The sequence below is a fragment of the Panthera pardus genome, unplaced genomic scaffold, assembly GCF_024362965.1.
Source record: "Panthera pardus isolate Hobbes unplaced genomic scaffold, ASM2436296v1 HiC_scaffold_24, whole genome shotgun sequence".
Taxonomy (NCBI): Eukaryota; Metazoa; Chordata; class Mammalia; order Carnivora; family Felidae; genus Panthera; species Panthera pardus.
This window is the reverse complement of record NW_026526810.1, coordinates 24,761,004-24,774,792: the sequence shown is the minus strand read 5'-3', so window position 1 is coordinate 24,774,792 and position 13,789 is coordinate 24,761,004. Positions and strand designations below refer to the sequence as shown.

The window sequence follows — 13,789 nt, the reverse complement described above, 5'->3', positions numbered from 1 at the left end:
CCTCTGCCCCTCTGCCCTGCTCACGATCTCTCGCTTAAAAAAAAAAAAAAATTTTTAAAGTTAAAACGTTTTTTGAACGTGATGGTACTAGCTATTCAAAATGAACTTATTTTTTAAATAACATCAAAATAATACGTCAACATAAGTTATTTTAATTATTCACAGGGTTATCTTGAGGGGAAAAATGATATATGGCAAGTGTCTAGTTCAGTGAGGGGACATATTTGGTACAGTGTTACTATTTTTATTCCCCCTGCCCCCAAATCTCTGCACCCATCCACCCCCATAGTTTAGGTTCCAGTTCCCCACATCAGAGGCGCTCAGCTGCCTCCACCATCTGAGTCCTCGAGGGGGCTTTCTCCTCTGTGGAATGCTTTGCCCCCGTCTCTTTTCTTCTCTCACCCCTGCCCTGTGGCTGCAAGGGCATCACCTCCTCAGGGAAGTTTCCTCTGGCGACACCTTCTCCCTCCCTCCTCACATCCTCCTCCCTCACATAAGTGCCCCTGTTTTCCCCTGGGGACTGGGGACTGCAAGGTCATGTCAGCCCTCTGAAGCCCAGGGTCCTTGAATCCACGGGCTCGCTTTCCTGGAGTGCTACCCTGGCCAAGGAATGAGTTCCCCTCAATAGGGGGGATTAATGGCAGGCCTTACCCCCCACCTATATAGACAACCAAAAGTTTCTATTTCCTGTAAATGTTTTGTTGATCCTCACACATCCACAAAGAACACCTGAGTTTCAGTTTCTCCTCTAAGCTTTCCTGAGGAAGATGCCTGGGCGTTCCCATGAACTCTTGGTGCACTGTGTGCAGCAGTGGTGGAAGCAATAGGTAAATAGCTCACTCATGAAGCTCAAGGTCCGGCAAGGAGAGCAGGCACTTATGCAAGGGACAGTGACACAGTGGGGAAGGGCCACAATGGCGGCCCCGAAGTGGAGAGGGGGCCCAGTCGAGAGCAGAGGCCCACGCCCCACTAGGCCTCAGGGGTGCCAGAAGGGTGGCTGACCGGGAGAGGAAGGATTCGAGGGAAGGCTTCTAACAGCCCTGGCTAGCGGGGTGGCCTCCAGGTGAGGGGCAGCGGCAGAGCAGGGGCAACCAGCGGGGGCTCTGGCTCTCCAGGTTGGGGCCCTGTAGCTAAAACCTGAACCCGAAGGCCACGCAGTCTATGCTGGGAGGACTTACAGGAGGAGGGAAAGGCAGGCACTGGCAGGAACCGAGGGGAAAACTGGATGGAGCCTGGTGCCAGGGGAGCTGGGTAGGGCCCCGAGGGGAAAGGCCTGGTGCCAGAGGACAAGCCTGAGGCTGCTCTCAAAAGGGGAGGTCCGGATTTCTGTGGTTTTTGTTTTTTTTTTGTTTTTTTTTTTTTTTCATAAGCCTTTCCAGGAAGTGAGATTCATTTCTTAGGGCTGAAGAAGTAAAAGGCCCCTTCTCTGGGGTCCCTGGGGTTTGGGCTGGACCACTGGAGCAGAAAGCAGGGCTGGGCTCCCGGGGCGAAAGCCCAGGCCAGGCCTCCAGGCCCAGTTCCTTCTGTTTCCTTCCTTTGTGCTGGTGGAGAACAGTGACCCGGTGTAACAAGAGGGGAGCTGACAGGGGCTCCTGAATGTGATCAGAACCCCCACCCTGCCCCTCAGGAGGTTGTTTGCAGCACCAGCTCTGACACACCCATCCCCTCTCTTTCCCGGCAAACGTCTACCCTAAAGAGGAACAGAGTGCCCAGCACCTGCCCCAGGGTCTTTGAAACCCTTGGCAGGAAGGGGAACTGTGGGTGGTTCAAGTGTACCTTGAGGGTGTGTCAGCCTCCAAACCCTCGTCCTTGCCCAGGGGGGCAGCAGGGAAATGGCCTCTGGGAGCCCCCTAGCCCACCCCCGTGCCCCCACTTCTCTCCAATACATTGTAAACAGCACATTTATTGGTGGTTTGCAAACCTCTGGTAAAAAGCACAGAACAGCAGGGCTCTCCAACATGCTGCCCTGGGCCCCAGCCCGTCAAGCATGCAAGACGGAGCTGGCGGATTAGTCAAGACGTCTTCAGGGCCGGCGGCAGAGCAGGCCCCACGCTTTTCCATCCCCACCACCCAGCAGCCTGGGCCTAGGCTGCAACCAGGAAGGCAGGCCCAGCCCAACCCCCAAACCCCCACCATGCAGTGACCTCTTGATGGCTGCCTTCCTTCTCCCCAACTCCACGTCTCTGATCCCCACTCTGGAGCTGGACCTGAGCCACATGCTTTGCTCCTTCACACTGGGACCAAACAGTTATGGTCAAACTGTTTCTATGGGCCCTGCCTCTCCACTCAGGTAGCCAGCAGAGCGAAGCAGGCCTGGCTCTCTTGTCATCACACTGTGTACTCAGCTCAGGGCTGGGCACTCAGCAGGGGACCAGGACGGGCAAAGGCTTGTTCAGAAGACCACTGTAGGTGAGCAAGGCAGGGCAGCCTGACTTAGTCTCTCCCAGAGTCTGGTGTCTGCCAGCCTCCATTCACTGGCTCCTGGCTGAGGCTGAAACTTCTCAAGGCTTCAACAATCCAAGGTACAGCACCGGTGCCTCCTCCTCCCAGATGCCCCCCCTGGCTTGATGCCAGACTTGGGGCTGGGCTATGGACAGTCAGCCAAGGCTGCTACTTCAGGGCTCTGAGGACAGCCTCCAGCTTCATGGCCACGGCCAGGTCGCCCTTCACCTTTAGCCGCCCACTCATGTAGGCCCCCAGGGGCCGCAGCTCCCTGCACAGAAGGGCCCGCAGGTCTGCTTCAGCCATCTCCACCACCACATCAGGGATGCCGTCAGGCACCCCGTGTCCTACCCTCCCGTGCCCTGTGCAGGGAAAGAAAACTGAGTATTAGTAGAGGGACAGCTATGCAGCAGGGGGAAGACGGGGTTAGCATGTCCCGCTGGGGGGAGTGGAAAGTAGTAAAGTGTGCGGGTTCTAAGTGTGTGTGACCACTCAGGGCTTTAGCTTCTAAACTGGTGAAATAGGGATGCTGATCGTCCCGAAATCAGACGCTCGTGGTGAGAAGTAGCTGAGCTCACACACCGCAATGCTCAGCAGAGAGCCTGGCGTGCAGTGGGCCTGCACTATGTGTGGGGCTCTTGGTGTAGGAAGCTCGGCTGTCTAGGTTGTCCCGCTGGCCAGGACAGGGCAGGGAGACAAAGGCCCAGATAATCGCTGTCTGCGCGTGGGGTCTGAGCCCCCGACTAAACTGTTGGCAGGAGCAGGGGGCAATTTAAAAAAGGACCACTGGGGTGGGAGGTGGGTGTGAAGGAGAGGGCGGGGAAGGCGGTGGCACCTGTAGTGAGGTCGAGGAAGTAGATGCTCTGGGTCCCGCTGGGCAGGAGGACGTTGAACTGGTAGCAGGCCCCAACCTGGCTGACCAGGGCCTCCGAAAGGAAGGGCTGCAGGGCCGTCAGCAGCCCCTCGGCCACAGGCTGCTTCGGGCTGGGCCCGGCGCCGCCGTGAGGGGCAGGCAGCTCGACTTCGCTCACCATCTCCAAGGTGTCCGCTGGGCGTGGCCAACAGGATTGGGGAAGGAGGCAGAGAGAAGAAAGTCAGTGTGCTGCCAAGGTCAGGACCAGTGTCACCTCTGTACCTCTCGTGGCAGTTTCCTCTTATATGCCCTTCAGGCCTGAGTTCAGCTTCCTCCTCTAAGAAGTAGCCCTTACATTTTCAGCCTTAATCCCCAGAGCCTGTTTCTCAGCTACTCCAGCACTGAGAGTCAAATTCTTTCCCAGGTGCGGTCACTTCCTGCCACAGAGGCTCCCGAAGGCCTCTACACACTCAGGTCCCTGGGCTCTTCTTGCTGCTTAGCTCGGTCTGCTTCACCAGCGGGGCTGGCTGAGCAGCTGGGCAGGGGTGCACTGCACACAGGTGCCGAACTCCGTAAGGGAACAAGCGGCAAAGCCGCGCCTGGGCAGGACACCAAGCTGAGAGCCTGGCTGAGCGCCGCCCAGTTCCTCCCCCGGGGCTCCTCACCTGGCCCTGGGGGTGGGGCACCTCCTGCCCCCGAGGACAGGCCTCCTCCCAGGAAGTGGAGGGCCAGCTGCTGGAGGGTGCTGTCTAGGCTGGACCCCGCTGGGCTGTCCTGGGGTGGCTGGAGCACAGCCTCCACTGCCAGTTCCACTCGGTCCACCTCCAGCCCCCAGGCCCTGGTCACATCGTTGATTTCCAGCTGGAAAAAAGCGTGGGGAGAAATGGAATTAAATCAACAAGCCTTTCTGGGAGCACCTTTTTTTTTTGGCCCAGAGGCCCCACAGCCTCCCGGGACAACTCCCTATGGGCCAAGCTCCTCCAGGGGACACAGGATGAGAGCCGTTACAACCCAGCAGTGCGCAGCTGGTGGTGAGCAACCTGGTGAGGTCCAGGGAGGGAGCATGGGTGCTGGTTGGAGGGGAGTCAAGCCGGTGAAAGGGCCTAAGGGAAAGGAGGGCTGCAATGTTATGATTTGTAAGAAATATACATTTGATCATTTAAATCATCAAAATATTTCTATACATTTGGCCTGGTCCTGGCTCACAGCTCCTACAACCCTGGGAACTGCCTGTGAGAAAAGTGATAAAGGTGTCTTTGGTTCTGACAGCAAAGGTGATTTTGGACCCCACCCAAAGGTGGGGGCTGGCTGCCAGGAGGACCAACTATGTGACTGGAGAATTGGAACTTTCAGTCCTCAGAAGCCTCCATAAAATCCCCAAGAGGACTGGGTTCCAGAGCTCCCAGGCTGGTGAACACCAGGAGGGTGGTAAGAATGGTGTGTCTGGGGAGGCCGTGGAAGCTCCATGCCCCTTCCCCAGACCTCACTCCGTGTATCTCTTTGGCCGTTGATTCATATATCTTATCGTATCTTTTAATAAACTGGCAAACATTAAGTGTTTCCCAGAGTTCTGGGAGCCGCTCTAGCAGAAGAACTCAGGAAGGTCACCCAGACTGGTCACCCAGGTCCAGTCTGTATCTGGTTGGTCATAAGCACCGTAACGGCCTGGGGCTTATGACTGGCATCTTTAGTGGGGAGTGGGGGGCAGTCTTGTGGGACTGAGCCCTCAACCCATGGGGTCTGATGATGCTGTCTCCCGGTAGATAGTGTCAGAATTGAGCTGAATTCTTGGGCATTCTACTGGTGTCTAAAAATTGCTTGGTGTAGTGTGGGGGGAACCCCCCTTCCCCCACATTGGAAATGGGCCCGGGAACCCCAAAAGAAGGACTCTTCCAGGCAATGGGAACAGGATGTGCAAAAGCCCAGACTGGAGAACCTGGAATGTTTGAGGAGGTGTGAGTAACCATAGGTGCATTAGGCTGGACCATCAGGTGTGGGCTGGGAGACTGGAGATAGCTGAGGGCTCAGGGTGGATTGCTCCGGTTCACTTGGATTTATTCTGACACGCAAGGAGCCCCAGAGAGGAGTTTAGCAGGGAGGTGATAGACTTGCTTGTTGGGAAGATCCTCCTGGCTGCTGTGTGGACACTGGATTGAAGGGGGCTGAAGGTGGAGGCATGGAGTCCAGGTAAGACATTGTTTCAAATTGCAGGCAGAAGTGATTCGGATCTGGTGTCAGGCAGAGATGTGGCTGTGCAGCCAAGGTACACAGAGGACAGAGCACAACTCTGGAAACTATATAAAGCTACAGCAAGACATTAAAGAAGCAACCAGTAAGCTTGATGGCTGCCTGGATGTGCAATGAGGGAAGGCAGTGAGGAGTCAGATTTCTGGTGTGGGCTCCCGTGTGGATCGTGAGTGTAGGTGTTCACCTAGACAGCAGGCACAGAGGGAGACACAGATTTGGAGGTGGCTAGGGGAGGGATGATAACTATGGAAGAGCCAACTGTCCAACAGGGGATAAACTGGGGATAAATAGGGTCCCGGGCACAGGAGTAGGGCTAGAGCAGAGGATTGTAAATAGTGTCCAGAGGTAGCACGAAGCCCGGGTGGACGAGCTCTCCCAGGCCATCCCAGACAAGAGGAGGCCAACGCCAGAAACTTGGAAACTGAAGGGCAGGAGAACAAGGAGTAACGCAGTGAGCTGGAAGCAAGGAGGACAAGCAGACTGTGGAATAGTGGAAGCCAAGGGAAACAGAGGGTCTGAGAGTGAGAGGAGGAGGGTCCACAGAGTGAAAGGCTACTGCCAGGTGAAGCGAGCATAGGACTGAGAAACGCCCCCAGAGCTAGCAGAAGGGGCTATCTCTTTTAGGGGCCTGGAGGAAGCCTAAACTGAGGACCGGCTGCTGAAGGGCAGGGGAGAGGCAGGTGGGAGCCAGTAAGGGCTGGGGTGGTGGATGAGCCTTTGCCCACACAGAAAGGAGAGGAGGGAGGACTAGCGGAGGCAGGAGCTGAGCCCTGGGCCCAGAGCACTGCCCTGGCAGGGCGGAGTCTCTGAGGAAGCTGGCAGTGAAGCGGGGAAAATAGCACCTATGTAGAGGAGGTAGAAGGGGTGACGCTGGAGGTGCTGAAAGGGCTCTTGTCCTGGAGCATCTGCCCCTCCCCGCCCCCGGCCCCAGGAGCAAGAGGCGAGGCTGTGGCAGAGGGACAAGGGGTGGGTGGGTGGTGAAGGGGAAGCAATCGGCCTGCAGGAAGAGTGAGCAAGCAGCTAAGGGAGGGCCTGGCAAGGGACAGTGGGGAGCGTGCACCCCTCCAGGGGAGAAGTAGGCAAAAAGGCGAGTGGGAATGAGACATTTATGCCTGACCCAGGGCTTTGGGGAGGCATGCTGGGTTTCTCGGGATTTCGTTTTAACCACAGGCCCTGACCCTACTCTACCAGGCGCCAACTCAGTCTGGGCAACAGGCCCTAAATGACTAACATCCTGGTGTGGGACTGACTCCCCCAAACTGCTTCTCTTTGGCTTTGTTGCACAACATGCCTGGCTTTCTGGCTTCTTCCCCTACCCTGCTCCTGACAGCAATGACTGAGATCAGTTTTCTCCTCTGAAAAGCACGTTAAAACGGCATGTGGTTTCATAAATAAAAATTGTTCTCAATTGTAGAAGATGGAGGTGTGGGGGGTGAGAGGGCAGGTGATCTGGCTCTAGGCCAGCTCTGCCCTTGACTGTGACTCTTAGAAGGCATCTCAAATTGTTTCTGAGCCCTGGGCGCCTGGGTGGCCCAGTCACTTAAGCGTCTGACTTTGGCTCAGGTCGTGATCTCGGGGTCTGTGAGTACAAGCCGCACATTGGGCTCTGTGCTGACAGCTCAGAGCCTGCAGCCTGCTTCGGTTTCTGTGTCTCCCTCTCTCTGTCCCTCCCATGCTCATGCTCTCTCTCTCAAAAATAAACATCAAAAAAAAAAAAAAAAAAGTTTCTGAGCCTTTAGTTTCCTCCCTCCAAAATAAAACAGTAATAATAGGCCCTCTCACAGCAAGATGTAAAGCAGAGCTACGCTTGGGCAGGCAAAGGGGCTTGTAAACTAGAAAATGCTCTGCATGTGACAGCTGCAGTCACCATCGCAGTAGGATTTCCCGAGGAGTTTCACTCACGTGGTTGATTCACTTCCTGAAGGGATTGGCATTACCCCACCCCTCCTGTCCTCTCACCCCAAGTCTCCGGGGTAAAACAGAGCCAAGGGGAACAAGGGGAAACCTCATCCACGGTCCACTGGGACACGGGACAAAGCACAAGGTAAGCATGGGGAGCAGGGGACGTGCTGCCACATGTGTATTCACTTCCACCCCATCTTGTCATAGAAGGGACATGAGGGGAATTCTGGTATAGATAATTACTCACACATGGAGAAGAGGCAGGAAAAAGGTCCCCAGGTCCCGACGTCCCTTTGTTCTGTCCTGAACAAGGAACACAAGGCCCCCAAAATGCACATGCTGCACACGAGCACAGAAGTCCCCAGAAGGTGACTGGCAGGAGGCCTGCTCCTTTCACCTTCCCGCCTGCCTGTGAGGCGCAGTGTGGTCATGGCAGTGCCCGCAGGGCATGGCAGGGTAAAACCCCAGCAGTGAGGCAGGACCCAGGAATCTCTGGCAGGCCACTCCCCTCCAGGGCCCCTTTGCCTCTTTAAGATGGGCTCGCCCAAGACCACTCTGGTCTGCACCCGTCTTCTGTTCCTCAACTCACAGTCCCACCCAGACCACTGGCTCTTCAAAAGTTAGGACATATGGTAAACTGAGGCCCAGAGCGATCCGGTGCTTTGCTCAAAGTGCCCTGGCAGGCAGAGCCAGGCCCACGTGCCCACCACTGACCTCTACCGTGTGAGAGCTGCCTACCAGGAGCTGGTCGCTGATCTTGAGCTTCTCCATCTGGATCTCCCGCAGAGGCCTCTTGAGCAGGGCCTTGGTCATGGCATTCTGGGCTGTCATGCGCGTGGCTGTGTTCAGGTCCTTCACAGTCATCACAGATAGTACCGGGTCCCAGATGCGAAACTGGACGTCGGCCCCCACAGACAGCACAGCCCCATCCTTAGAGGCCAACTATTGGGGGAGGACGTGAGACAGGGGACACTCAAAGGGCTGGGGCTGCAGGTAGGTCAGGCCCACTGAGACCACCCAGCTTGACCCACCCGCATGGGACCTAGCTCCTGAAGGGGAAAATCATGTCCCCAAGTGCATGGTGTTAGGTACACGAAGCAAGGATATCCTTCCAACCTCCATCCTTGACTTTCTGGTCACTCCCCCGACCCCACCCCTGATGGCTACTCGTACACCAAGGTACCGCTCCCACAATACATTCTGCACAAGCCCCCACTCCCTCTGTCCAGGGGAGCCGAGAAGCCCCTCACCTTGCAGGGAGGGACATTGAAAGCTCGTGTCCTCAAGTCCACCCGCTGAAAGGAGTCAATGAAGGGCAGGAGCAGAACCATGCCAGGCCCTTGAGGGGTGCGGATCCTGCCCAGTCGAAACACTATCATCCGCTCATAGGTGGGCACAATCTGTTCACGAGAGCGAGGGAAAGGGGTGAAAATGCTGAGTGTAGGCAGGCAACAATGTCCGGCAGGGTCCCTCCCTCGCCTCTCTCTTCCCTTGCTTTGGCTGGTGTCAGTTATCCTTAGATCTTTTTAGAAGAGAAAACCAAGGCTCTGAGAGGTTAAATGCCTTACTCAAAAATCTCAGAGCCCCCGAATGAAACAGGCAAGATTTGGATGTAGTTCTGAATGACTCCAACCCCAAGCAAAGGGCTTTCCCAATTTCAGAAGTAAATATGTCCAAATTGAGAAATGAAGGCCCAGAGAGGCAAAGTGACTTGCCTAAGGTCACACAGTAGTTGTTTCAGTGGCAGTTTTAGGACCAGGATTTAGGACCTTCTAAGGCTTCCTTCCAGACCACACCAAACCCAAAGGCTTTCCAGAAAAGTTGACTATTATTGCCTAGGGTCACACAAAGAGCAAGGCCTTCCTGGGCTTCCACCTTCACTGCAGCTCTCAGATGTGATCCTTAACTATAGTTCATCTTTTTCCCCTCTACACCAGCCCTGTTGAGAACCAGGCCTGAATTCCGACTACTCATTACCTGCTGAGCCAAGTTGAGTGTTTTTCATTTCAGATTTTAGCCTGACCCAAAGAAAGGAATGTATGGCAAAGATATCTGTGTGTACCATAAAGCCAGTGTCCAGACCCCAGGACTTGGGAAATTGGGAAGGCTTGATGACCATTTACTGGCACCCAGTATGACTTTGGGCAAGTCTGAGCCTCACTTTCCTCATCTGAAAGATGCAAATGAACCATCCTTGACTAGCCCATTTCATCGGGGTGTGATAATGTAATATTTAGAGGAAGTGGATAGAGGATGGGGAATTCATCTAACAACACCAAAGGTTTCAGTGCAGCCCAACCACCCTGAGGGTAACCCGGCCAGCCTTACCTTCAAGGCAAACCAGCCGGAAACAGGGAAGGTAATCAGCAGCAGCAAGAACCCCAGGAAACTGATGAGGCCATGGCAGAGGTAGGAAGGCCAGCTCTGGGGCGCATCTGGGGACAAGAGAGCAGAGGCGGTCAAGGAACGCCAACTGGTTCTGGCAGGATAGCGGCAGGCTGAATGAACTTGGTCAAGGGCACCTTTTGCCCACCTCCAACCACCCCCCCTTCACCAGCTCTTTCCTTTTCAGGGCTCTCCGTTGCCTAATACTCCCGTATCTTTAACCAGATGCTAGTTAAGGATGTTCCCTCCTCCCACACATCAAAACTAATCTGTCTGAGTCCCGCTTCCACAAGGCCTAGTCTCTGCTAGGCAACAGCCATTAGATGTGAGAAGCCATCCATGTGACGCTCTCCTCTCTGGGTATCTGGACCAATTCCCTTGTCTGATATAGCCTGCTATCTATGTGAAGCACAGAGCCAGGGGCACCTGGGCATCTGTACACACTGTGCTGGGTTGAACTGAATGCTGGTGGTATAAAACATTCCTCCTCTACCATCAGCCCCAGAAGCGTGCTTTCAGGGCCTCCTTTTGCAGATAATACCTTAGCCTAAAGGGATAAAGCACTAATGGCTCAACAGGAGCCATGGATGACAGGGAAGATGTTCTTCTCTCTTCTCAGGCTCACCATGCACCCCCTTTAATGCCCTAAGGACTACTGAATGCTTCACTTGAAGCAGCTTCGGATAGGGTGTGGGAACTAGGAAGATAGGCTCATCTGAGACAGAGGCCCTGGCCCCTGGAGAACCAAGAGCCCAGAATGAAAAGTGGAGCTGAGAAAGCCCCAGAATCTAGGATGGTTATCCTCTGCTCTCCTTCCCATGCCAAGGCTGGACAAGAGGCAGACGGGAGCCTCTGCTCAGACCTCCCAGGAACACCATGCCCTCTGGGCTCTCCAGGCCCCAGGATACTGCCTGGCTCTGACCCCTGTGGCTACTGCAGGAAAGAAACCCTGGGATAGGGTCAGCTATCATTACAGGAGGGTTCGGTTTTCAGACTGAGGCATGTGGGATCTGATCCCGGGGGGCGGGGGGGGGGGGGGGGGGGCTAAGGGAAACACTCAAGGCTCTGGAGCAAAAGAGGACCAAAGCTGACACAACAGGCAGCTGAAGGCCTGCCTTTTTCTCCTGTCGCTATCCATCAGGAAACAGGTAGATGCTTAAGCTCAGGGCATCCAGAAGTAGTCACTGGGATGAAGATTCTGCCATTTCTCTGCCACCAAGTGCCCTTAGTGAGCTGGTGACCTCCTATGCCTAGACCCCGGGTTCTTTCTGGTCAAAATGGGGATTTGAAATCCCTTCCCAGGCTTAAAGGGCTGATAAGAGCCGAGAGGAGAAATCAGGGGGTGAGGCCTGTTAGAAAATAAGACGGCTCCGGGGCAACAGCCCAGCAGCCCTACGTGGCGGGGGGACGGAGGAGCGCTAGCATCCCAACGCCCGGTCCAGGCCCTTCTCCACATCGTGGCCACTCTGTGCCTCCTCTTAGGGTGCGAGGGCACCAGACCGGCTGACTCCAGAGGGTGCCGGCCGGTCCCCGCCCCGGGTCCGCTGTGCTGGGCGGCCACTCACCGGCCCCCGGCCCCACGCCGCCCCGCTCCGGGGACAAGCAGCCCTTCTGCGAGCCCAGGAAGCCGAAGCTCGACTGCTGGAAACGGTCAAAGTCCCCCAAGGGCAGCGCCCGGTACCCAGACCTGCCGAGCATGGCTCCTGACTGGGGCACGCCCCGCGCCCCCGCGCGGTGCCCGGCAAGCGCAGCCGGCCGCTCCCCAAGCCCGCCCCCGGCAGGCCGCCGCTTCCGGTTTCACGGGCCGCGACGCAGGAGGAGGCGGCTAGCTCGGCCGCGTTCCGGCCGTCGCACAGCGCCCCCTGCGCCCGGAGGACCGAACCCGCTGGAGGCCTGCCTCTCCGCTGGAGCCCTGCCTCTCCGCCCTCGCCCGGCCTTGGAAAAGGAGCAGGAAGGCAAGGTGAACTCTGTGAGTGGGTTTTCAGAAGCCGAAGTTTAAAACTCCAGAATCAAGGAAATGCTACCAGCCTTCTCAGCACTCCCGCTGCAAACTCACATACTGAGGTGGCGGTGCGTGTGGGTGTGGGGGTGTCTTATCTAGAATTAGGGTTTCTTAAGGGTCTGGTCAGCAAGCAGTGCTGTGTCGCCACAGCCCAGCAAGCAGTGCTCGGCACAGAATGGATCTCAGACTTGTTGAATGAAGCCGTAACAAGCTTGTTGTGGTCCAGGTGTGGCAGGAGGGCCTGAACTTTGGCACAAAAAGAGAAATTTCATGTGCAGACCTCAGGGAGGAAGAAGGGGGAGAGCATAAACCACCCTGGGGCAGGCCCTCCAGAGAGAGCATCACAGAGGTCCAGAAATGGCACACCCCTTGATCCAGAGGTAACTTGCCACTCCATGGCTCAAGAAAATCCAAATGCAAATGGTGAATTTACTCTGAGAAGCACTGATTTTCAACTTGGTGTTGGGGCGGGGTGTCTTTCAAAGTGAGCAAAGAGGAGGCTCAGTTGAGTAAGCATCCGGCTTCAGCTCAGGTCATGATCTTGAGGTTCATGGGTTCCGGCCCCACACTGGACTCTGCGCTGACAGCTCAGAGCCCGGAGCCTGCTTCAGATTCTGTGCATGTGTCTCCCTGGGCCCCTCCCCGACTCACACTCTGTCTCTCTCTCTCTCTCTCTCTCTCTCTCTCAAAAATAAATAAACATTAAAAAAAGAGTGAGCAAAGAAATTAATACAACTTTCTTTGTCTCAGCCACATGCCAGTCCTGCCTCCTCAGGCCCTTCACACCCCAGCCATAGCCATGTCCCTTCTGCAGATGCTGCTTCACCATCTTTGGCTTGTCCTAGTTTGATGGCCTGATTCTAAAGCCCTGGTGGGTACTGATCAGGCTGAAGGTTAGGGTAGGCCCCTGAGGCCTCTCACATAGTCCCTAGGAAGTTGGGTCTCCCCGCCATTCCCTTTCCCCCACACGCCCCAGATGATAAGCTTTACAAGAGCAAGATCCTGTCACCATCCCTAGTCTGCTCCAAGCTGGAACTGAGCACAGAATTGTACACAGCAGGTGGCACAGTGGTTGGGATGGTTTGATGTTTGAAAGCCAGGGCCCTTGACCGAGTGAGGAGTTGTGCTTTCTCCCCTCACCAGCTGGGACCTGGCACGCTTCTCCTTTGGCCAAGAGCTGATTTGCTCTCTCCTCGCTGTCTTCCCCTTGCCAGCCTGCCACCACTGCCTCAGACTCACCAGCCTTTCCAATTGCCACCCAAGGCATCATCCTGTCCCCCCTCATCTCCACTCAGTGTCCTCCCAGTGTCTCTAACTCAGATCCCTCCTTTGCATCCCACAGCCATTGTCCTAGATCAGGCCACCTGTCCCGGTTGTCAGAGTGCCCGTCCCAGCATCCATGTTGGGTCATGTTCCTGGGTTCTAAACTCACTCTCTTGTTGCTCACAGAACTGGTCCATCTCCTTGGCTCTGATGCTGCCCATGGGTCCCCTCTTAAATCTGAACATGACTCAAACAGGCTCTCCTGTGTCAAACCTCCATGCCTTTGCACGTGCTGTTCAAGTGTTCCCCCAGCCCCTAAGTCCTGGCGACCACCCACCCTCCTTCCCCGTTCCTTCAAGTGCCAGCCGAGGATCTCCTTTCCAGCCAGTCCCACTAGTGTATGAAAACTTCTGTTTGGGTAACTGCTCTTCCACTAGACCTGGGGTTCTCCCGAAGCAGGGCCACCTGTGGCTCATCTCTGTCCCCACCCCCTTGGCCCTCCCTCAAAGCCGAGGGAGGGCGCTGCCTCCTTTCCAGCTCAGATCTGCTACATTCCCTTACCCCCAGGTCAGCCAACCGTCTTCTCCTCTCCTCCTCCATCCGTCCTCCGGCTCTGGGCGTGTCTTCAAATCCCCCAAGTCGGCCTCTCCGCCCCTAGAGCCGCCCCTCCGCCCCTAGAACCGCCCCTCCGCTCT

At 55.9% G+C, this 13,789-nt stretch overlaps 1 protein-coding gene across 4 annotated transcripts; it reads right to left on the bottom strand.

The window, feature by feature from the left end:
* Nucleotides 1–1,883: 1,883 nt before the first annotated feature.
* On the bottom strand, nucleotides 1,884–13,765 carry STOML1 (stomatin like 1). Of its 4 annotated transcripts, XM_053888855.1 has the most exons (9): nucleotides 11,395–11,621; nucleotides 9,773–9,879; nucleotides 8,695–8,844; nucleotides 8,183–8,386; nucleotides 7,692–7,747; nucleotides 5,408–5,457; nucleotides 3,961–4,156; nucleotides 3,278–3,490; nucleotides 2,652–2,804 (listed from the first exon to the last, which is right to left on the bottom strand). In XM_053888855.1, exons 1-9 carry the CDS (start codon nucleotides 11,525–11,527, stop codon nucleotides 2,774–2,776), a joined length of 1,140 nt encoding a protein of 379 aa, XP_053744830.1. In that variant the 5' UTR covers nucleotides 11,528–11,621; the 3' UTR covers nucleotides 2,652–2,773. The 4 variants fall into 4 exon arrangements, with proteins under 4 accessions (XP_019297056.1, XP_019297054.1, XP_019297055.1 ...); XM_019441511.2 differs by lacking the exons at nucleotides 5,408–5,457; nucleotides 7,692–7,747; nucleotides 11,395–11,621 and adding an exon at nucleotides 13,656–13,765 and having other exon boundaries at nucleotides 1,884–2,804; nucleotides 8,159–8,386; XM_019441509.2 differs by lacking the exons at nucleotides 5,408–5,457; nucleotides 7,692–7,747 and having other exon boundaries at nucleotides 1,884–2,804; nucleotides 8,159–8,386; nucleotides 11,395–11,620.
* Nucleotides 13,766–13,789: the final 24 nt, after the last annotated feature.